Source organism: Mastigoproctus giganteus, chromosome 2 (assembly GCF_048544385.1).
Source record: "Mastigoproctus giganteus isolate SK-2022 chromosome 2, ASM4854438v1, whole genome shotgun sequence".
NCBI classification, from domain to species: domain Eukaryota; kingdom Metazoa; phylum Arthropoda; class Arachnida; order Uropygi; family Thelyphonidae; genus Mastigoproctus; species Mastigoproctus giganteus.
In genome coordinates this window covers 49,968,366-49,994,422 of record NC_143576.1, presented here as the reverse complement: position 1 = coordinate 49,994,422, position 26,057 = coordinate 49,968,366, and the positions used below count along the sequence as shown (strand labels likewise).

Below are 26,057 nucleotides of genomic sequence, written 5' to 3'. Positions count from 1 at the left end.
CTTAAAAGATCTGCATAGCCTTGGCCTTATGGGGCAACTCCCCATTTTTATTAAAAACTTTTTAGCCAATCGATCTTTCCAAGTTCGTGTGGGATCCTCACTCTCTCGTTCCTTCAGTCAAGAGGAGGGAGTACCACAAGGATCAGTATTAAGTGTCACGCTTTTTGCCATCAAAGTAAATTCCATCACAGAACAACTTCCTCCAGCTGTAAACAGTGCCCTCTATGTTGATGACTTTAGCATATTTTGTCAGTCATGCAACATGAGGGTTATTCAAAGACAACTGCAGAAAGCTATTGATCGCCTCAACTCCTGGGCTCTTGCAAATGGCTTCAGGTTCTCGCCGGAGAAGACTGTTTGCGTACACTTTTGTCGTAAGCATAATCTTCATCCTGAACCTGAATTAAATCTCGGACAAAATGCAATTCCAGTAGCAGCGGACACAAAATTCTTGGGACTCGTATTCAATAAAAAGCTGACCTTTCTGGATCACGTCCGTCAACTCCGCACAAAGTGCACAAGAGGGCTGAGTATTCTGCGCTCTCTTTCCTCAACATCTTGGGGTGCGGATCGATGCACCCTACTACGCATCTATCGTGCACTTGTATGATCCAGACTAGATTACGGGTCCCTGGTATACAATTCGGCCAGAGACAGTGTACTTCGATGGCTGGATCCTGTCCATCATCAGGCTCTCCGTATCGCTATTGGAGCATTTCGAACATCTCCTGTCCAGAGCTTATACGTCGAAGCAAACAAATCACCGTTATCACTTCGACGTAAGCAGTTGTCTCTAAAGTACGCCTTAAAACTGAAATCCCTGCGAGACCATCCTACGTGGCCATTCGTTTTTGAGCCACGATGGGAAAATTTGTACAACACCCGTAAGACTGCCAATCGTCCTTTTGGTATTCGTCTCCAAGAGCTACTCAAAGAACTTAATATTAAGGTAGACAAGGTTGCCCAAACACCAAAGCAACCCCTTCCACCCTGGCATGCTCCTGTTCCAAGATGTGACTTGTCCCTTAGAAATTGGGGAAAGTCGGACACTCCATCGTCTGTCTACCTGCAGCTTTATTTAGCACACCAAGCTGAACATTCTGACTTCGCACCAGTTTACACAGATGGTTCGAAGTCGGAATCATATGTGGGATCTGCTGCTGTCTTTACAGACAGCTGTACATCGGAGCAGATTCCCTCGGAATGCAGTATATTTACTGCAGAGCTGCACACTATTGAGTTAGCCTTGGATAGCATTAGTGAATGCCAATACAAACAGTTCATTTTATATTCCGACGCTCTCAGCATGTTACAGGCTTTAATATCTGTGAGATATAAGCCTCATCCAGTTCTGTCTAATATTCAGCAGAAGATTCACTTCCTCCGTGGACGTGAATATGATATCCGCTTCTGCTGGATTCCAAGCCACATTGGGATTAGGGGAAATGATTTGGCTGACGCCGCAGCCAAATCAGCAATTCCCAATAATAATCGCTGCCTGTCAGTCCCCCATACAGACTACAGGAAAATAATACACCAAAACATACACTCCCAATGGCAGGACTCGTGGAATAGACAGACTGGGAATAAACTATACAAATATATATATATTTGTATTGTATAAAGCCTGTAATTGAACCGTGTCAGTCTAGTCTGCGCAGGAATCGTAAGGAGGAAGTTGTTCTTGCCCGGACCCGCATAGGACACAGTCATTTAACTCATTCATTTTTGCTGAGGGCTGATGACCCTCCCATGTGTGAGTCCTGTGGCACAATTTTAGCGATCAGACACCTTTTAATTGACTGTCCAGATTTTAGCAGCACCTGTTTTACCGCTTTTAATCATCTGACTGAGCCTTATACACTCAGTCAGATTTTATCCGACAATGACAACGTGTCTGCTATTTTTAGCTTTTTGAAAGCAATAAAGGTTTTTAATCGTATTTAAAATTTATGTTATTGTTATTTATTTATGTTTTTTGTTTTTAGATCTGGACATGGTGGCCTAATTAATTAGGTCACTGAGATGTTAAATTTTTCTGAATTACCTGGTCTTGGCGCATTATAGCCTTAGTTGCTAATGCGCCAATAAAATCCAAACCAAACAAACAAACAAAGTATTAATGAATTAGCTATAAGTGGAAAATTCTAATTGTTTCATCATAAACATTGAGGTTAAAATGAAGTCTATTGTTAATTTTTCAGCAGTTAGTGGTGCTGAAGTTGTCCATACACTCCTTCCTAAAAGTTTGGAATCACAGAGTATGAAAACAGTTTTTATTAAATCTTTAAAATTATCTATGGTATACTATGCGGGTATGCCATAGATAATATATATATCTATACAGGGTGTTTCAGTTAAACGTTTCAGAACTTCTAAGAGGGGTAGGGTACATCCTGACAACTCGAAATCATATAGCAATGTGGGGTCGGAAATGCTTTCCTGAAGCGGTGTTGTACACAGAAGCACCATAAAGAAAAGAGACCGTAAGTGAGAAATCGTTTTAATAATACATGAAAAGAAGCAAAAGGTACATGGATTAAAGTAAGTGTTCGAAGTTTCTTCCACGGGCTACAATGCACGCCTCACATCTCCGACGCATGGACATCCGAACATTCTGGAATACTCCAGGCGAATTTCGAATTTCTTGAACAAGAACGCCAAGTTAGTAGGATGGATGATTACACGAACACAGAGTTAGCCGATATGCATTTGGCTTACGGGCTGCAATTTGTAGTGGGCCAGCCGCACAGCGTTTGTACGCGGAACGATATCCGACGAGGCGTATTCCCAGTCATAATTTCTTTGCAAGACTGTACCAGAGGTTAGCTGAGAGAGGTTCATTTGAAAGAGCTGACAGGGACAGGGTAAGAACAGCATGGACTCCAGCCATCGAACAGAATGTGCTGCAGCATGTACAGGGGAATCTAAGAACGAGTACACGAAGTCTAGCAAACGCAGTCGGGGTTTCCCATTGCAGCGTCTGGAGGATTCTCCGAGAACAAGACATGCATCCATTTCACGTGCAGCGTGTCCAGACACAGCAACCGGAGGATTATGCACCTCGTATTGCTTTCGCACAGTGGTACCTTGGAAAATGTGCTACAAATCCCCTTTTTCCTGCTGAAGTGTTGTTTTCCGATGAGGCATCCTTCACAAGGGAAGGAATTTTCAACACGCGTAACGACCATATCTGGGTGGTCGAGAACCCTCATGCAATACAACGTCGTGCAGCACAGATTCGATTTTCGGTCAATGTATGGGCCGGTATTATGGGAGATCACCTCATCGGACCTTACCTGTTACCATGTCGTCTAACCGGACCTATCTACTTGATCTTTCTGCAGCAAGTATTGCCACAACATTTGAGAGATGAACAGATTTCTGCATCGACGCAACAGACAATGTGGTTCCAACACGATGGAGCCCCTGCCCATTATAGCGGAGATGTTCGTAACTACTTGGATGTCACATTTGGTCAACAGTGGATCGGACGTGGTGGTCCCGTGCGTTGGCCTGCTCGGTCACCCGACCTATCATGTCTTGATTTTTATTTCTGGGGTCATATGAAATCGCTAGTTTATGACACCCCTGTTGACAATGCTGAGGAGCTGGTTGCAAGAATCGCAGTAGCTGCCGAAGAAATTCGAAATTCGCCTGGAGTATTCCAGAATGTTTGGATGTCCATGCGTCGGAGATGTGAGGCGTGCATTGTAGCCCGTGGAAGAAACTTCGAACACTTACTTTAATCCATGTACCTTTTGCTTCTTTTCATGTATTATTAAAACGATTTCTCACTTACGGTCTCTTTTCTTTATGGTGCTTCTGTGTACAACACCGCTTCAGGAAAGCATTTCCGACCCCACATTGCTATATGATTTCGAGTTGTCAGGATGTACCCTACCCCTCTTAGAAGTTTTGAAACGTTTAACTGAAACACCCTGTATAATATCTATCTATGTATGTACAGGTAGTTCCCGACTTTATGAGTTAATTTGTTCCTAGCATGTGCTCATAAAGCGAAAACTCGTAAAGTGGGAATTTATTCCCATAGACATAATGTTAAAAACAGGGGTTACGTTTTCAACAATGAAATTAGTTAGCTAATTAGTTTATGTTTAAACAATGATTGATTTATCCAAAGAAATGAAAACATAATCTCTAAAATCAAGTAAATTATAATTTAAACAAATTATTTATGACTTAACAAATGATAAAGAATGTTTATTCTTCATCATTGACTAAATGCACATCCATTGATCTCTCATTGTTTGGGTCGGCACTCGTTATTGGTTTGTTGCACAAGGAGTCTGGCTTCTTCAGAAATGCTTCAATAGGCGTTTGTTTCCAAGGTAATCTGTTCTTCTTTATAAATTTCATGATAGCATGCATAAACATTTTTTAACGGCACGCACAAATTGCAACTAACGAGATATGTGCAAGTGAGATTGCAACTAATACAATTCGTGGTGGGGAGTAACAAGTTTACGAAGCTTAAAAAAAAAGAAAAAAAAGAATGAAGAGAAGATGCTGAAAATTTATTTGTTTTTTATGTGTTTGAAGATTGCAGTGAAGGGGAAATACATTTCACCCTAATAATGTAAAAACCCACACAATTCCAGCTATCGATATTTTCACAAATGCAATAACATCAAGTTTACTACCCGTTTATTGCTTGCACTAACAGAAAAGTGCAATTATTTTTATTGTTTTATGGTCGTGACTTCCAGAAATGTGCTTTAGAAAAATATCACAAAGCCGTTCAAAATTGGTTCTTATAACAGAACATATGATAACGATGAAAGTGTATTGCGTTTAATGATTTCAATTGGTAACTAATACAATTTACATTATAAAATGACCTTTTAAAGATATAAATAGCTTACTTATACAGCAAAATTTTCAACTTCCGAGGTCTTGAAACAAATAACTAAAGAGCAACGTGTTATTAGGTTCACATTACGGTATTTTTATGATATGATGGAATGGATCTCTGGAACAGATTAATATCGTAAAGCAGGGCACTATATTGTATAGCTATGCGCATGGTTTGAAATGTGGGATTTATGAATGTTTAACATTCATTTTTTGCAATTAATCTTCATATTTTCGATTTTGTTGATACTCGATACCTGGAAAAAAAAACCTCGTAAACCAACTCGTAAAGCGGGAACTGCCTGTATATATCTATTTAAGGTTTAATATGAAAAACAGCACACTACAAAGGATTTTAAGATTTGTTATTAAGCATTGAAATTACAGCCAAAAAATATTCAAATGATTAATAGTAATAGCCATATATTGCAAGAAAGCCACATACTTTTGCTGCTCTGGGTAGAAAAAAAAAAAAAAAAAAGAGTACATGGGAAAATATAAATTATTTACTTCCCTCCAGATGATCTTTGAATTTATTCAAACAATCAGCCTCAACTACCTGCAAAGGCAACCTGTTCGAGCAATCAGTGACTCAGGGGCTAAAAGAAAACTTCCTACAATATAGTCTAAACTCCTCCCCTGCAATTTCAGTTTATGCCCCTGAGTTATGTAATGATCTATAATAGTGAAAATTCTGTCTTCATTCATTTTACTTACACTTATTAGAGCCTTATAACTCTCAATCAGGACACCTCTGAGACTGACAAAAGGGCAACCTCATATGGTTGCATTTTTGCCAGTTGCCCATCTTTGGATCCTTTAAAGCAGCGATTCCCAACATTTTTGACCCGCGGAGCCCTTTTTAGAATCAATTTCTATGGAGGAGCCCCCTTAGGCTTACCCTATGTTTTCAAGCTAATGGTATTTAAGAGTAGTGTTACAGTGGGGAGGGGAGGGGATAGATAATAAGGGAGTGTAAAGTAAAGAGATATTTAAACAGTTGTACAATGTCCATACAATAAAATTATATTTTAAAAACTTTGCAATTTGCCATAATATCTCAATTTATTTTTAACTACCACTAATACATGATATTGTCAAAATGTGACTACACATAAAAGTTCTCCCAAAGTTCTAAAAATCAAGCCATTTGCATTACAACAGATTTTACATTATTGGTGAAAGCAATAATAAGGTTCATACAATAAACTCAGTTCCTCCAATTTAATTATTACATCCAATTTTTAGTTCGCTGTGAGATGTCAAATCTATGAGGAGCTCGTATTCTGCTGGGTTTAAGCTAGATGGTTTTTTGTTCATGCTGAACACATTCAATACCCAATTAAAGTCGTGCCTTCTCTTGAGCTGTCGGAAAATAATGTTCAAACGAGTCTTTCAATGCTTCAAGATGCGCCTGAATATTTTTCTGTATTTTTTCTTGAATCTTGATATTATTTTTGTCCAAGAAGCTTTTTGTAAGAGGCAAAGCAATCAATATCTTCATTTTCCACGCACTCCAACCAATACATGTTTCCTTTTGAAAGAAGACACTTTGGCGTTTGCATCAAAAACTGTGGCTGTTTTTCCTTGCAATGAGAGATTCATTTCATTCATTTTGCTAAAAATGTCAGCTAAGTACGCCAGTTTGCAAACCCAGTCTCCGGTGTTCCATTTTGCCTCGTCATCTGGCCGTCTCGTACTACAATAATTTGAAGCTAATGGCAGCAAAATGACCGAACTTCATCTGCTAGAGAATGCACAAAATTCAACTTGGAAAATTTTTATTCAGAATGTGATTTCTAGTTTTCTAATTTCTTTCTAATTCTTTAATTTCATTCAATTTTTAGCTATTTTATTTTCCTGGAGCGGCCGCAGAGACCCTGGGAAGTGTACGCAGAGCCCTTAAGGCTCCGCGGAGCATAGGTTGGGAACCACTGCGTTAAAGAATTAGGACCAACTGATTCTGTTACCATTTGGCCAATTCTAAATGGGAAGTATTCAAGGAATTCATCAACGAAGTTATTAGGCTTTTCATATCAACTAAGAAATACTGTTTAAGGTTTAGACGTGTGTTGATGTCGAGTGAACTAATGAGACTTTTTACTAAGAAGAAAAATGCATGGGATGAATATAAATTATCAGACAGAAGCTTATGGTAGATATAAGCTAGTTTTGTAATCAAGTCACAAAGGAGGTTTGGCAAGCAAGGACAGTTTATGAGAAATCTTTGGAAAAAGATGCAAAGAAAAAACAGCAAGACGTCTTTACTTATGTAAATTCTACAAGAAAGGGAATGAATCAAATTGGTCCAATTGATATCGATGGTTCTTCTGTTGATAATCCTGCTCAGGTTGCTGATAAACTGAACGAGTATTTGGCATCTACATTCACACATGAGGAATTCTTTAAGGAAGTGTAGCCAGAAGTTTATCAAACTCTTACAGGGAGCTAAATGATTTTGTAATAAATGAGAGGAAAGTGGAATAGAAATTATTAATGTTAAACATAAGAAAGGCACTGGGATGTATGGGATCTATCCAGTTATATTAAGGGAGGCAGCGAGGAAGTAAGCGAACCCTTAGGCATAATTATGAGAGCATCCTTGGATTCAGGGAAATTTCCCATGGACTGGAGATGTGCAAAAGGGGATTGAAAGCATGGCAATAGTAATTACTGATTTGTTAGTTTAAATTCTGTTCCAGGGAAAATAATGAAGGTCACTGGTTAAAAAAGTAATGCAGAATCATCTAGACAAGACTGCAATTATACTTCATGCATAGCATGGGTTTGTTAAGGGGGTAATCTTGTCTAACCAATTTGATTGATTGATTCGATGGGGTAACAAAAAAGGAATTGCGTGCAAAAAATAATTTTGATATATACTTAGATTTCAGGAAAGCTTTTGATAGTGTTACACATAAAAGACTGCTGTCCAAATTGGAGCACTACGGAGGATGTGGAAAGGTCAGGGAATGACCACCGCATATCCCCGGAGCAATATGGCCTTAGTTGCTAATGCTCCTAAAAACCAAATAATAACAACAACTGTGGTATTAAGGGCAAGTTGCTGCTATGAATAAAGGATGGTTGAGTGGGAGAAAGTAGAAATCAATGGATAATGCTCTTTGTGGGCTAACATTATCAGTGGTGTTCTGCAGTGTAGGCTGTTGGGCCTATTGTTATTTTTTGAATTTATCAGTGATATTGGTGAAGGTATATTATGTAATGACGGTATGCTACTGCAACAGGATCTAGAAAAGGTAGGCAGATGGGATGAGAATTGCAACAAATTTAACTCTAATAAATGCAAAGTACTGCTACACGTACGCAGTACTTTGCATATGAGTAACATACCAATTATGTAGTACCACACTCAGGTTAGTGGAAAATGAAAAAGACCTGGGGGTAACTGTGCAGTCAAATGTGAATTTCTCTGAGCAGTATAGACAGGCTTCCAAGACAACTCATGGGGATTTGTCAATGATATACAGGAATTTTGCTAGCAGGGATAAGGTAGTCAAAATTTTTATCCTCTTTGGAGAGTGCAATGTGTACCTTGAAGAGTATTTCACTTTTAGCCACTATACACATTGTACAGTGGCTAGCATACAACAAGATAATGATCCCAAGTTCAGCTTCAGGTCATTGGCTTGTTGTAATATAAAATTTCTTCCACAAAGTTGAGATCCAGAGGATATTGCAACATGTTCAAGAATGTTTATATAGCCTTCTTTTCTTAAAATTATTTCAATTCTGATGTCACCAACTCCATAAAACTGAAGCAATCTCAGATCATGACAGAGCTACCACTGTGTTTGACTGTAGGCACTAAACAATGTGGCATTGTTTTTTCTTCAGTTCGTTTCACATAAATTCTATGCATTGATCCAAAAATTTCAAATTTGGATTCATCTGTTGACAGTACATTTTTCCACTCTTCAGTTGTCCAATGTTGATGGCTCTTATCCCTATCCAACTATTTCTTTTGATTTTATGGTTGTAATAATTGTTTTTGGACCATTACATGACCTTCGGACAAAACATGACCATGTTTTGCTTATTTCAGACAAAGTTTTACAGACAATGTAAATATGAGAGTTTCTCTGTTCCTATTGAACTCAGCTCAGATTTCAGGTGCAGTAAATTGTCGATTGCATTTATCATGTGCTTCTATTGTTATATGTGGTCATCCTCAGTAGTGTATTCAGGCCAGAACACACTGGAACAACATTCCGGTACATTTTTCTAAATGTAATAATAGAAAGTCATTAAATTTGTACACCCAATATTATGAAACAATGACATAATCAAAGGGGAGGGAGAAATATCTATTTTACCCATTGCTACTAAAAATATATATTAATAGTAATCTTTAAAATTAATAGATTTCTTTAAAAATTTATTTAAAAACAAAAATATAAATTTCTCGATGAAACTTGAACGTTTCATACTAAAGTACGTGTTAGATAAAGAGATCCAATGAATGAGATATACTGTGATGCGTGCAAACGCTGCATTTTGATTCGCCATCAGCTGAACACTAGAATTGGTTGTTCTATGTACCGTGAGTCTGAAGTCTGGTTCAGTTATTGTACAGTTGATGTGGCGTTATCATATAGTCTTCTGGAGAACGAGCTTTCCGGTACTATTTTTTTTAGCAATACCTCTAGTCATCCTGATTGTGGTTTGACCTCTAACCTGCTAGTCTCCTTGGATCGTGGAATGGTAGTTTGTATTCCTTTAAATGAAACACCTAGTTTTTTTGCTAATACTTCTTATGAAATAACTATCTTTATACAGTGTTTCAGCACTCATTTCCTTATTTCTTGCCATGTTTATCACGAAACACATACAACATACACCAAACACTCTTTCTGAATAATGGTTGTTTGATTTTATAAGTTACAGCTCTTACTCCTTAGTGTATATTATTACAAAACACTCTAGAATCATCTGCAGTATTCTATAATATTAAAACAATTGTAAGCTTAAGCTTATTTTGGAAAAAAAAAAAAATTGCGGGGAACGTTCGACTTACCTGGGGGAGGTCAGGTTAAAAAATTTGGGGAATCATGGGAAAAAAATGGGATATATAAGGACTGGTTTAGTAGCATTAAGTGAGTTATAGAGGTAGTAGTTATAGAGGGAGGAGTTGTAGAGGTAGAAGTTGTTCCATAAGGGAAGGAGTTCCATGAGAGTAATAGTCGGGAAACAGCGAGAATATTGTCGGATTACAGACGAGAGGATTTGCCGGTGTAAGGGCATGAGTCATTTGGAGTTAACAAGTTTGGAAGCAGCGAGTAAGTTAGTAATCGAAGAAAGTCGTGTTTGGGAATTGTAATTAGTTATGGTTATGCAACTAGTAGTTTCGAGTGTTAATAAAGTTAAAATAAGTGGGCAGTTAATAAGTATATGCCACTTCAAAGTGAGTTTGAGGAGAGTTTAATCTGATGTGGAAACCGTTAAAGAAAGTGCTAGAAGATAAAGGAACTGGTTCAAAAGGTCAAAGAAGTGAAAATAATTGTAAGTACTGTTTCGTATTATTATTTCTAGTCAAGAGAATAATCCAGAAAGGGGAAGAAAGGCATTCTGAAATCCTAACTGATATTTTGAACTAGCCTAAGGAATAACTGGATATACAAATTGGATATTTTAAAGGAACTATTGTTTCAATTTAGTAACAAGGTATGCTGAATGAACTTATTGTTTTGGTTTATCCCAGTGAGGAATGTTTGTAATATGAAGAGTTTTGTTGATCAATTTTGTAAACCTTTAAGTCAATTTCTATAATTAAACATGTTAAACTCTTTAAGTGTGTTTGTCAATTGCTTCACTCAATTCCTAGCTAAAATGCAATTAAATCTGAAATCTTGTAGAAGCAGTCAGAGGCCCAAGGATAACTTGATAGTTTCCATAAATAAAATTAAAGTAGGGTTTAGCTTAGTAGCCAAGGGTATATGGTTAATAATAAAAACCAAAGAATTTATGCCTACAATTGGAGAGGCAAAGTATAAAATAATACCCTTACGATTGACGAGCCAACCAGGATTACAATTGGCAAGTCAATGCAATAAGAACTAATAAGGTAAAAGGTAATGCCTACACAATACTCCAACTTTCTGGAATATTCATGAACCATCTACAATGTTCTACCCTATTCAGAACCTTGTACACCTTTCTGGAATATTCTCAGATATTCCAAGAATTTAAGTATTTCTTAAATATTATTTCCATTTTAAAAATTTTTATACATAGTAGAAAATATTTTAATAAAAATTGGTATACAAGGTGGTCCAATTGTAATAAACATAGGAAAATTAGGAAAATGAAACATGATTACAAACTTTTAGGTGGGAGTGTATATGTAACTGTCCTGCCTTAATAAAAATTAAATACTTTTATACATATACACAGTGATGAGTTTTACTGCTTAAGAATTCTTTTGTATTTTACAACACAATGCTGGTGTGGAAAATTGGAGACCAAGCGAATTAAATGATGTTTTATTGAAGCATTTTTTCTTTGCTGCTTCAAACTATGGATTTCTTTTGAGTAATTCAAGTATTCCATAAACTTAACTTGAATTTCAGCTGTTTTCACTGTTTCTTTGTTTGAAGAAATTGTGAATGAGCCAAATAATAACCAACAACAAATAAGCTGTTTACTGATGATTGTTCCATATGGTTAAAAAGGGTTTTAGTTTCAATAAAGGAATTAAAGGCTTTGGGGGGGGGGGACAGTTGATTATTAACTTGGACTAAGCAAATTAAAAAAACTTCTATAAAAGAAGAAAGTGGAAGAAAAGAAACAGTTTGGTATTGTGCAATGTGCTCCAGGAAACCAGGATTGCATCCTGGTGAATGTATCAAGAAATACCACACACTAAAATGTATAAGTAATAAATATTTAAAATGTGTAAAATCTTTTTAATAATATTTTATCAATCAGTTTTATATAATAACTCATGTAAAAATTCGAAAATAAATAATTTTTGAAGAGCTTATATTCAGTATTCATGTTTTTCTTTCTCAAACTGGTATGGAACCGGAAGAGCAGACATAATGCTGAACCCTAATGTGTTAAGTATTTGATAACCACACTATTTACCCCTTTTCTCTTTAGTCAACCAGTTCATTGGAATAACTGTACATTATTTTTAAAATTCATTTGTATGATATTAACCATTCTAATCTTTAATAACAAATATTGGTTATCCAGAATTTCAATTCAGCTAAATGAAAAATTTTTTGTTTAGTTGAAAATTTGGATAACCATTATTTCTTAAAACCAGATTTTATTTTGTCACCTGAGTTCATTCACAAAATTTTCACATTTAGTATTTTACTGTAAGCAAATTACTGTAAGAAACAGAGTAGTCTATAATAATTTACTTATGTCCCTCTTTCTGAATGCTCTTTGAGCTTGAATAACTTAAAGATTCAACATGTTTTTAATCTGATTATTTTTGTAATAGTTTTTATTTAGCAGTGAAAAAAAAAAAAAAATCCAAAATATTTTCCAGCCTATTTTCAAATTCCAAGAATTGATTTAATGCCCACTGAAGCTAACTTTCCATATACTTTGACGAGAAGACAATTTCATAGCTTTGTCATCACAGTCAACAAATCTCAGGGTCAGACTTTCAAGAAAGTTGCCATTTTTGCTCATGTACAACTTTATGTAGCAATTTCCAGATACAGATAATTTTTGTGCAATAATTGTAATTTTTTTAAAGGACTATATAAACTTATGTGTAAAAAATTATCAAATTGCATTTTTACCTGAGTCTGTCTCAGTCTCACTGACACTTTAGCTAGCTGCGAAGGGAGCCGGGGTAAAGGTTTTTGTAATTTACTTTGATATTAATCTTTACTTCTTGTTTGAAACAGTTTTGGTGAAATATTTGGCATGGGTATTCTAGTAATAACAATGATTTGACTCATATAAAGCTGTATTCTTGAGTGAAGAAGAGTAAATTTTTTCTTGTTGTTTTATTATAATACTATCCATACTGGTATTGTGTATTAAAACTTTATTGTAAAAGAAACAGCTGAAAATTCATCATTAAAATATATCATAGTAAATTTGTATATCTAAAGGAATGTGGCTGAATGAAGATGATGCCAATTTAGGCCAACACATTTTGACGGATGGTGAAATAGGTTCATCAGTAAATATCGGGCAGAGGTTAAAAATGAAGGGAGCATTATGATGAATATACACAATGGAAACCAACATCAGTAAATCTTTTACTATTTGCTCTTCTGACTAAATTAGCTGAATCATGAAAAGAATTGAATGCAAACCAGTTAACATGTTTGAAGAAAATACAGACTTTTGCAACGTAGAAAAGACTGCATTGTTGAAAGAGAAAATATTGGTTGTATGAGCCATGTAAGCATGTAAAAGCTGTATAAGCATGTAGAGCACTTCTTCTTCGCCTTTTCCCACGTTATATGGAGTCGGCATCAATGTTCCCAATTCACACTTTACATCCTCTTCTTCTCCTCTAGTTGGATTAACTTCTTAACTGGAACACATCTATTGGTTTTGGCATAGTTTTTATGACCGGATGCCCTTCCTGATGTCAACCCTCACCATTTATCCGGGCTTGGGATTTAACCTGCTGATCTACTAAACCTGCCGCAGCTATATAAATAGAGTAGCTCTTATTCAGTGATGAAGCTTCCTCGTGATGTCACAATTTAATAATTTTACGTAATTTATGCCGAATTTCTAGTCACAACTGATTATTTGCCTTTAATAATAGTTATCCAAAAAAATTGCCTATCCGAAATGCCCTCAATGCCAGTTGTTTTGGATAACTGGGGTTCTGCTGTATTCTAAAGCTTTAAAAATTATTATATTTATTCCAACTCTTCTGACTTATTTTTTATTTATTTATTTTTTTTTTAGTGGTTAAACCAGACCCTCATGACTTGGTTAGCTTTTGTTTCTCATGGTGATACTAACTGGAGAGAGAGAGAGATCAGTAACTTAAAAGACACAAGTGCTCAAGATATGTCAAGGATATTAAAGGTAATTGAAAATATTAAGTTTTACTGTTAGTATTATTAATGGCAAATATTGTAGGAAGTAAGCTTTAGCCAAAAAAAAAAAAAAAAAAAAAATATATATATATATATATATATATATTTTTTTTTTTTTAAATATATTTTTTAAAAAATATATATATTTTGAAGGATAGACAAATGATAGACACTATCATTTGTCTATCCTTCTAATAATTTATCTAATCATTTTTTAATTTATTCTAACTACCCACTTCCACAACAGCAGATGAAAGTTTGTTCCAACAGTCTATTATTATAGTCATCAGTCTGGCTGAAAGCAAATTTTTGTATATTAGTTTAAATATATGTGTCCTTGTGTGGGTGCATGTGTGAAATTTCATCCAACAAATTTACTTAGTTCATTAAAAGTCAGAAACACTTAGGTTTTGTTGCAGGTGTCTAATTTTCAGATACTGCAATTTGTACAGCTCATTATGTCCTGAACTAATCTTGTTGCTCTTCTTTAGACCTGTTGTAATAGATCCACATATTTTCTCAAATGTGGCTTTCAGAACTCTATGCAGTACTCAAGAGGCAGCCTAATCCTTGCTTTATACAATCATCTTCTTTTCACTGCTACCTATGGTTGTTACAAAACAGGCTTTCCAAACAGATTCCTCCTTTGGATGTCAGTTGTCCAGTTTTCCAGTTTAATATAAAATATACAAATTCAAGTCAACAAATGTTTATGTTAGTTTTCTCAAATTCCTTTTAAGTCTGGAGTGTTTTCTTGGATTCCTCTTTAGTGTAGAGCATGTTTTCTTAGATTACTTTTTAGTATTGAGTGTATTTTTTCTAATGTTTGGCCTTATTCAATTTGTTTTGATATAGTGTAGTCATCATTCCGTGGAAACAGAAAGAGGACAATACTTTCCTCTTCCAGCAGATCCACTGCTTTACTCAACTAATTTACCACGCTAACTTTTATGTGTCACTTGGCTTAAAGATCTTGGGGTAACTGTGTACGGTGTGGCATGAAATTCTTTGATCAGTGCAAACTGTCTGATATAAATAGCTCGTTAAGTGCTGCCAGTGATATAGAGCAACTTTTGCTAGTAAGAACAAAGGTGATTATCCCATTGTATTAAGTCAATGAATAGGCCACATCTGGAATACTTCATACACTTTTGGAAACACATTGATCTGGGTAAAGAGAGGAGATTAGGGTTTGTAAATTGCGTTTTCTGAAATTAGGCATCAGCATGGCTGACCTAACTGAAGTGTATATGACTTTTAAATGTTTACATAAACTAAATGTAGATGGCAGCCTTACTCTTTCTTCAGGTGATACTTACACAGACTGGTAACATAGAGGGGAACATAAATTTAAACTGAAAAAGAATGCAGTAGATGTGCAGATTTGCATTGAGCCGAAGAGTAATTGTTTGTTCAAAAACTGAGTGTTTTCTGAAGTGGATAGTGTGAATTAATAAAAAAATGTTTGGACAAATTATTGGAATGAGTAAATCAAATGAAGTATTTTTTTGTTGACATCGTATAAAGATTACTCCCATGCATGTTTTCTGCTACTATTCAGGAACACAAGATTTGTATATTTTTTTATTATTTATTTTTCTGTGTTATCATTAGTATTAGCATTAGTAATGGCATATGATAAGAAAACAAGAAATTAGCCAAAAAAAAACCCTTTCCATTTCACCTATCTGGTTAATCTAAATGTTTGTCTAGTACAGCCTTAAATTTATTTAAGCTATCAACTTCCACAACAACAGATGGAATTCTGTTCCAGTAATTAACTACCCGCTGGCTAAAGGCAAACTTCTGCAGATCTATTCTACAACTCTCTTTCCTCAATTTGACTCTATGCCCCCACAGGTTTTTAATCTGAGCAAGTGGAAGAAACCCATCAGCATTGAGCCTACTCAAAACATTCAAGGCCTTATACACCTCAATCAGATCACCTTGTAGGTGCCTAATCTTCAGTTGCTGCAACTTGCAGAATTTAAGCCTCTCTTAGTAAGAGCACCCCTTTGTTCCTCTTACCAATCTTGTCCCTTCTCTATACTTGTTCTAGCAAATCTACATCCTTTCTAGAATGAGGCCTCTAGACCTGTATGCAGTACTCAAAGTGTGCCCTGACCGTTGCCTTATACAAAGGGATAAACACCTCTTTGTCTCTGCTAGCAAAATTTCTATATATCATTGACAAAACTCCATGATCTGCTCTGGCAGACCATCTTCACTGCTCAGAGAACTTTATATCTGACTGCACAATTACCCCCAGATATTTTTCATTCTCCATCTCCCTAAGTGTAGTACCGCAGAGTTGGTATGTTTCTCTTGGGTTACTGCTACCCACAAGCAGTACTTTACATTTGTTAAACTTGCATTTGTTAAAATGTTAAACTTGCCACTTCTCAGCCCATCTGCCTAACTTTTTCTAGATCCTGTTGCAGTAGCATACTGTCTTTACTGTCATTAACAACCCTGCCAACCTTTGTATCATCTGCAAACTTGGACATTAAGCCTGATATACGTTCATCGAATCTTTGATAAATACACAAAATAATAATGGGCCCAGCACTGAACCCTGGGGGACTCCACTAATAACATACTTAGAGCAGTAGAGAAGTGTCCATTTATTACCACTCTCTGCCATCTCTCACTCAACCATCCCTTTATCCATTGCAGCAACTTGCCCTTAATGACATACCACTCCAATTTGTACAGCAGTCTACCATGTGCAACAGTATCAAAAGCTTTCCTGAAATCCAAGTATATGATATGAAAATTATTTTTTGCATCCAGTTCCTTTTGACCACATCATAGTATCCAATCAAATTGGTCATCAGGCAAGAATTGCCTTTAACAAACCAATGCTCTGTGTGAACTATTAGTGCAGTCTTGCTAGGTGATCCTGTATCACCTCTTTAATAAGTGACTCCATTATTTTCCTGGAACGGAAGGTAAACTAACAGGTCTATAATTACTTTTGTCACCCTTTGCCTCCTCCCCTTTGTGAATTGGGATACATTTGCATATCTCTAGTCCATGGGGACCTCCCCTGAATCTAAGGATGATCTTATAATTATGGCTAAGGGTTGGCTTACTTCACCTTGCTGCCTCCTTCAATATAACTGGATAGATTCCATCTGGCCCAGTTGCCTTTTTTATGTTTAACTTCAAATATTTCTCCTCCACTTTGCTCTCAGTTATAACAAAATCACTTAGCTCCCTGTTAGAGTTTTATAAACTTCTGGCATTCCCCTCCTTGAATAACTCCTTGCATGTGAATGTAGATGCAAAATAAGTTAATCTGTAATCAGGTCACAAAGGAGGTTCGGCAGGCGAAGGCAGATTACGAGAAATCCTTGGCAAAAGATGCTAAGAAAAACAGCAAGGATTTCTTTACTTATATAAACTCTAAAAGGAAGGGGATGAATCTGATTGGTCCACTTGACATCGATGGTTCGACTGTTGATGATCCTGCTCAGATAGCAAACAAACTGAATGAGTATTTTCATCTACATTCACACGTGAGGAATTATTAAGGTTTGAAAATGGCAGAAGGTTATCAAATTGTAGCAGGGTGCTTAATGATCTTGTAATAACTGAGAGCAAAGTGGAAGAGAAATTGTTGAAGTTAAACGTAAGAAAAGCACCTGGGGTGGATGGGATCTATCCAGTTATATTAAAGGAGGTGGCAAGGCAACTAAGCAAACCCTTAGCCATAATTACGAGAGCATCCTTGGACTCAGGGGAGGTTCCCACGGACTGGAGATGTGCAAATGTATCCCCAATTCACAAAGGGGGATCGAAGGGTGACACGAATAATTACAGACCAGTTAGTTTAACTTCTGTTCCGGGTAAAATAATGGAGTCGCTGGTTAAAGATGCATTGCAGGATCATCTAGACAAGACTGCAGCAATAATTCAGACACAGCATGGGTTTGTTAAGGGAAAGTCTTGTCTGACAAATTTGATAGGATATTATGATGTGGTTACAAAGGAACTGGATGCAAAAAACAATTTTGATGTCATATATTTGGATTTCAGGAAAGCTTTTGCGCATGGAAGACTATTGTACAAATTGGAGCAGAATGGTATTAAGGGTAAGTGGCTACAATGGATAAAAGGATGGTTAAGTGCGAGAAGACAGAGGGTGGTAATCAATGGGTGCTGCTCTTCTTGGACTAATGTTATTAGTGGAGTCCCACAGGGTTCGGTGTTAAGTCCACTGTTGTTTTGCATATTTATCAATGATATTGATGAAGGTATATCAGGCTTAATGTTTTCCCTTGTTGTCAACAGGAATTCCCTTGTTGTCAGGGCGCACCTTGAGTACTGTATACAGGTCTGGAGGCCTCATTTCAAGAAGGATGTAGAGCTGCTGGAACGAGTACAGAGAAGGGCAACAAGGTTAGTGAACGGAATGAAGTGTTGCTCTTACGAAGAAAGGCTTAAGTTTTGCAAATTACAGTGTCTGGAGACTAGCCACTGGCGAGGTGATCTGATAGAGGTGTACAAAGCCTTGAATGGTTTGAGCATGCTCAATGCTGATTGGATACTGCCTCTTTCTCAGAATAATCACCTGAGAGGGCATAAATTCAAATTGAGGAAAGACAGATGTAGGATAGATGTGCTGAAATTTGCCTTTAGCCAGCGGGTAGTTGGTTGGTGGAACAGACTTCCATCCCTTGTTGTGAAAGTTGATAGCCTAAATAAATTTAAGGCTCAGCTGGACAGGTGGGATGAAGGGGTGAAGTGGAAGGGTGTGTTTTTGTTTTTTTTTGGCTGATGCTGCATAAGCTTGCTTTCTTGCATCATCATATGCCTCTACTAATGCTAATGCTAAGCTCCACGACTATTTTTACTACACAAGGCCTTCGCAGAAAACAACAGCTTGCATCTAGACAACCGATAATTTTTTCCAGGAAAACAGTGCCAAGTCAATCCGAAACTAAGCGTGCACTGTATTCTGATAACTTAACATTAGTATTTGTGAGTTGCGGTCTATGCAGTAGGATATTTTTGAATCAATAATAAACAGTAGTGAAAAGACGCACAAATGTCGGTCAAAATATTTAATATGCAGAAATTTGTACAAATAAAATATTCTGCATTACATAAGTATATATATATGGTGCCTCCATAGCCAGGTGGGAAGGAGCAGCAGTGTGTAGCACATGCTCCTTGATTAGACCGGGGTTCGAGCCCATCACAACCAGATGCGGAAAGGTCAGGGAATCACCACCGCATATCCGGAGCTATATGGCCTCAGTTGCTAATTCTCCTAAAAACCAAATAACTAACTGACTAACTAACATAAGTATATAATTATGTGGTAAGTAACTACATTATGTATTAAAATTAAACTTGCAAAATGCCAAATAAAATCATGAATTTTTTAATCCAGTGGCCTTGGGCTGTTGAGTTTTTGTATCTTTGATTTTGTGTTATACTTTGATCCTCTCCCTGGTAAACTGAAAGGGGATTTAAATTAAAATTTCCCACAGCAGTACCACCGAACAATAAATTCAAATGATCGTTTGCTGCTTGAAGCCTGGCATGTTTTTTTTTTTTCTTCCCTTTCAATATGAAACTTCTTAGCATTAGCGTTAGTAGAGGCATTTGATGCAAGAAAGCAAGCTTATGCAGCATCAGCCAAAAAAAAAAAAAAAAAAAAAAACCCACTTCCACTTCACCCCTCTGTTCATTCGAAATACCTGTCCAGCTGAGCCTTAAACTTATTTAGGTTATCAACTTCCACGACAAGGGATGGAAGTCTGTTCCACCAACCAACCACCCGCTGGCTAAAGTCAAATTTCCGCCTGTCTTTCCTCAATTTGAATTTATGCCCTCTCAGGTGATTATTCTGAGCAAGAGGATGAATCCCATCAGCATTGAGCATGCTCAAACCATTCAAGGCTTTATACACCTCTATCAGATCACCTCGCCGGTGCCTAGTCTCCAGACACTGTAATTTGCAAAACTTAAGCCTTTCTTCGTAAGAGTACCCCTTTGTTCCTTTCACTAATCTTGTCGCCATTCTCTGTACTCGTTCCAGCAGCTCTACATCCTTCTTGAAATGAGGCCTCCAGACCTGTATACAGTACTGTAGGTGTGGCCTGACCATTGCCTTATACAAGGGAATAATCACCTCCTTATCGCTGCTAGAAAAATTCCTGTACATCATTGACAATTCACCATGAGCTACTTTTGCAGCCCGTCTGCACTGCTCAGAGAACTTCATATCTGCCTGCACAACCACCCCCAGGTCCCTTTCATTCTCTACCACTGTCAGTGTAGTACCACAGAGTTGATACATTGCTCTGGGGTTGCTGTTTCCCATATGTAGTACTTTACATTTGTCAATGTTAAACTTCATTTGCCACCTCTAAGCCCATCTACTCAACCTTTCCAGATCCTGTTGCAGCAGCATAGTGTCAGTAGTGTCCTTGACAACCCTGCCAACCTTTGTATCGTCTGCAAACTTGGACATTAAGCTTGACATACCATCATCAATATCATTTATAAATACAGAAAACAATAATGCACCCAACACAATAATGAACCCTGAGGGACTCCACTAATAACATTAGTCCACGATGAGCAGTGTCCATTGATTACCACTCTGTCTCCTCCCCCTCAGCCACCCTAATTTGCCTCCAATGCCACACTGCTCCAATTTGTTCAGCAGTCTTCCATGTGCAACAGTATCAAAAGCCTTTCTAAGATCCAAGTACATAATATCACAGTTATTCCCTGGATCGAGTTCTTTTGTGACTGCATCATAGTATCCAATCAAATTGGTCAGGCAAGACTTCCCCTTAACAAAACCATGCTGTGTCCGAGCTATAACTGAAGTCTTGTCTAGATGATCCTGCAGTGCTTCTTTAACCAGTGCCTCCATTAATTTTCCTGGAAAAGAAGTTAAACTCACAGATCTATAATCACTTATGTCAGCCTTTGATCCTCCTTTGCAAATTGGGGTCACATTTGTACATCTCCAGTCTGTGGGAACCTTCCCTGAGTCCAAGGAAGCTCTCATAATTATGGTTAACGGTTTGCTTACTTCCATTGCTGCCTCCTTTAATATAACTGGATAGATCCCATCCCCAGGTGCCTGTCTTGTGTTTATCTTCAACAATTTCTCCTCCACTTTACCCTCAGTTATTACAAGATTCTCTAGCTTACTGCCAGAGTTGAATACACCTCTGGGATTCCCCTCGCTGAATAACTCGTCATGTGTGAATGTCGATGCAAAATATTGATTTAGTTTGTTAGCTACCTGAGCAGGATCATCAACAGTTGACCCATCGATATCAAGTGGCCCAATCTGATTCATCCCCTTCCTTCTAGAGTTTACATAAGTAAAGAACTCTTTTCTGTGTTTCTTTGCATCCCTTGCCAAAGATTTCTCGTAATCTGCCTTTGCCTGCCTAACCTCCTTTGTAACTTGGTTACAGATCAACTTGTATCTATCATAGGCTTCTGTGTCACGTGTTAATTTGTATGTATCCCATGCATTTTTCTTCTCTGCCATATGTCTCATTAGTTCATCTGACATCCATGTAGGCCTAAAACTTGAACAATATTTCTTAGTTGGTATGTAAAGCCTAGTAGCTTCCAAGATAAGTTCTTTGAATGCTTCCCATTTTGAATTTGCTGTTGGTAACATCATCAGTTGGTCCCACTGTATAGAATTTGAATACTATCTCAGTCCATCGTAGTCACCTTTACGAAAGCAATAACCCTTCCCTTTACCCCTAATGGTAGTTACCTCTTTGAGTAAATCCCACTTCAGCACACTGTGATCACTGCCACCTAGTGGTTCATTTATCTGCCGATTCTTAATACATGAAGAATCACTACTGATAATCAAATCAAGAGTATTACTCCCTCTAGTTGCCTCCCATGCTGATGTAGAAAACAATCATCCAATAAATCCACAAAAGCCTTGCTAGTGTGTGAGTGACCAGCACCCAAATTCCAGTCAATATCTGGGAAATTAAAATCCCCCATTATAAAACTCTCTGATTTACTGGCCCACTCTATTTCCCTGTACAGTTTCTTATTATACTCATCAGAGTCATTAGGCCTATAGCACACTTCTACTCTCAATTTTGATCTCCCAATGCTTATGTCACACCAAACTGACTCGACATTGCACTGTCCAGTGATGTCGACTGGCTTCACTTCCTTGGCTTTTATGTGTATCTTAACTAATAGCATAACCCTCCTCCCTTCCTATCCTGTCTATCCTTTCTGTAGACGTTTTACTCCCCGAATTCCAGTTCTGCATTCCTTATATCTGTGTGACACCACGTTTCTGAAATCCCAACAATATCTGCCTTTGATGTTGTGTGCAATACCTCAAATTCATCAAGTTTATTTACTAATCTCCTAGCATTGGTGTACACGCAAGTATACATGCACCTGTTTCTATTCTTAGCTACCCTAACACAACCCATGTTCCGCAATAACTTGTACTGCAATGACTCCCAGCAGTCTCTGAAATATCCTGTATCTTGTTTTTCAGGCTGCTGCTCATTCCAATAGAAGCAGTGCAAGAATCTCTTTCACCTCTGCCAGTGGCTACTGTTAATCTATTAGTCTTTGTCTCCCCCGAAGCTAGCAGTTTTCAGACCCACCTAACACTGCCTCAATAGCATCAGCAAATATTCTTGCACCCTTTCTATTTAAGTGAATCCCATCCCTGTAGAAGCAGTCTCTCTTGTTAACAAGTACAGTCCAGGCTGAAAAAAATTCTAACCCTTGAGCCTTGCACAATCTTTCCAGGGCTGAATTGATCGACAAGGCTCTCATCATATACTCCCTCCTATCGTGTCTGGGCAGAATTGCAAACACTTTCAAATTTAACCCTAATTCACCGCTTTTTTTCAACAGTGACCTGTACTTGTTAAGTAATTCTGCCGGTCTCCTACTCTTGATATCATTAGTGCCAACGTGTACAACTATATCACCTTTTGTGCCCTTAAAAGATGATATTCACTCTACAATGTCGTCATACTTTGCCCCTGGCAGATATAACCTGGTCCTGTTCCACCTATCCTTATTACAAAGCATGTTCCCCGTTTCCCTGACAATAGAGTTACCAACAACTACTAGTTCCTGTGGGACCAGCGCATTCTGCCTTGGGGGTTGCCGCTGTGTTGTGTGATGACCAAGTGCAAGCTCTGGCGTTGATGTGGGCAGCTGAGAGCTTGATGGACCCCTCAATTTAGTTCCTTCGAGGGCATCCACCCTGTCCTTCAAGCTCTGATATAGGCCCATAACAATGCTGAGTCGTTATGGGCCTTCCTTTTGGCATTCGTTTCCAAAAAAGTAGTCCTGTTTCGTCTATGTTAAACACTTGTTGTGAAGTATAACACCCCTCTTCAATAATTTTAACAAATTCTTTTTTGAAAGTTTCAGCTGCTTCTTGATCTGTTCTTGCTGCTTCTCCATTGATTTTAAATCTATCGAACTAGTTCTTACTAGCTTTAAATTGTTCCAAATTTTTTTGAGGTGAGCTTTCTTCAGATCATCATATAGGCTAATCACTTTTTCTTTAGTAATATTTAACTTAACTTAGATAGTATGAACCAGAGCTCTAATGCTCAATTTGTTCTACATTGATATCAATATTTGTAAAAGAATAAGAGAAGTTTTCCTGAATATGATACGTACAACACTTCTGTATGATCCTCTCCAGAAATTAAAATGCAAACAGTTAAAAAAATCAAAAAACTTACATTACAGTAAAAAATAATTAAAAATCAATTGAACACAATTAAAAATTTAATAAAAAATTAATTTAATGAAAAAAATTGCATAACAATTTTTCTTCCTGAAGTTGACATAGCTTTTCAACCGTAATCATGATCACAGGATTGAGAATTTTCATTCCTGTGATCATGATATACCGTTGAAAAGGGATGTCAGCTTCAGGAAAAAAAAAAAAATCGTTTTGCAATTGTTTTTATTAAATTAAATTTTTACTTAATTTTTAATTGTGTTAAATTGATTTTTAATTATTTTTTACTGTAATGTAAGTTTTTTTTGATTTTTTTTTATTTGTTTGCATTTTAATTTCTGAAGAGTATCATATGGAAGTGTTCTACGTATCATATTGAGGTAAACTTTCTTATTCTTTTACAAAAATTTAACTTAACGGAATTCTGCATTGAATATTATCTTCAATAAACTTATTTAGAAGTCTGTCCGTTTCAATCATAATAGCCGGCCTAGCCCAAATCAGTTTAGTTTCTTGCAGTGGAGCAGCTGTCTTTCACTCTGCTAAAATTAATTTTTTTTTATTATAATTGTTTTTATGGTTAAACTTGCCAGTCCTAAATTATTGCACACATCCACTTGTCATTGACCGGAATCGATTCACTTCAAAACGTCAAATTTAATTTTCAAGGTCAGTCTTTTTCTTAACTTTGTAGTTTTCATATTGTGTCCAAACGTTGCTTTTTAATTCTTACCTGCCATTATCGACCCTTTGAAATTGTAACTGCGTTTTATTAATTATGATGCAATGTTCGAGTAAACTGTTCGTTATGGATGATGTCTAACTGTACTTAGTGATGACTAAACTCCAGATAAATGCATATAATGCAAATATTACAGGCAATACTTTTGATAATTTTTTAAAATGTTGATCTCAGAACTCAGTAACAAGTCACAGTACTGCAATTAAATTAACGTTGGAGAAAATTTCACTGAGCATGGGATCAATTCAGAGTGGGAAACATTTTAATGCTGTTCTGCTATTCATTATTAAGCTTTTGACTACATGAGATGAAATGATTTTGTTAAACATGCTAAAAATTCTATCTGTATGCTGGTAAAAGAGCATTATAGTGAGTTGTGACAGCATTATACGGTTAAACTGATATGATATAAGAACAGGTTATAATATAAGAAGATCATTATAGTGAATCAGTGTAATGCAAACCGCATTATAATGAGGTCCTACTGTACTGCCCACTGTTGATGCTTTGATCCAAATACAGCTGGATACCTTCTTAGCCTATGGAAGGAACTTTAGCAACCCTAGACCGTAGATGATGATGCTGACACCGATATTTTCCACCAAACTATTTCTTTTTCCCCCCTTTCCCCCCCTTTTTTCCCTGCCTTATGCTTGAGGTGGGATTTTGCTGGTGCCTTGGTGGATTAGGGTGAAATCTGGGGAGACCAGTAGATTACCATCCATTGGTCATGCACTCCACCAATCAGTATCTCTTTTTTTCCCTTTATTTATTTATTTTTTTTTCTGCTAGTCTTTTTATGTTCTTTTTTAAGGTTCTGGCTGGGTTTGGGCTCCCTGATATGAGATAGCTGGTATCAGTGGTCTTGCATTCCATTAGTGGATATAGGACTTATTATTTTAATTTAATTTTTTTTATTTCTGATCATTTTTTATTTTTAAATAATTAATTAATTTATTTATTTCATTTTATTTTTATTATTTTTTTTTAATGATCCCAAAGTTCGCTTTTGGGATCATTCAGTATGGGATAGTTTGGGCCCACAGTGAGTCACATTTAGTTGTGGCCCACCTCCTTGTGGATTAGATGGTCACTGGGCAGGCTTTACAGATGATCACTCTCCTGATGACCAAGTGTCCAGAAAAGACTAAACAACATAACGGCACACACTGCTCAAACATAACTTTATTCACATTTCTGGCCTTTTATAGAGATCTGTATTCATCAGGGTGTACCAAGGCAGAGTTGAACTAGTGTTTTGGAGCGACCTTACATAAGATACTATCTGTGTCTACATGTCTCCATACTTAGGAATTATGTCTGAAATTTAGTAGAGAGGGCTACATAACATATATGGGAAGAGTTACCAGAAATTGAAAGAGGGCGCTGACTCTCTTTAGAAAATACAGCTGCAAGTTACAGGCTCCGAAAAAAACGATAAGTTTTTGCTTTTTATTTGCATAATTGTTATTTTATATGGTACTTAATACGTAGTCTTATAGTTCTAATTACGCTGGTTATTTTTATTTTAATTTGTATAAACAGTTTTTGTAGATATACGTAATACTTTATAAAACCGTTATTTCATTCGAATATTGCAGGCATTGTTTTTGTATATAGTGATAGGGAATTCAAATTTTTAATT

At 36.8% G+C, this 26,057-nt stretch overlaps 1 protein-coding gene across 1 annotated transcript in view; it reads left to right on the top strand.

Annotated features, from left to right (window-relative positions):
• The window catches only part of mr (anaphase promoting complex subunit morula), a 596,234-nt gene that overhangs the window by 136,792 nt on the left and 433,385 nt on the right, over positions 1-26,057 (top strand). The window contains exon 5 of the mRNA XM_090388952.1: positions 13,792-13,914. Coding sequence (XP_090245078.1) covers positions 13,792-13,914 — 123 coding nt within the window. The remainder of the gene's footprint in view (positions 1-13,791; positions 13,915-26,057) is intronic.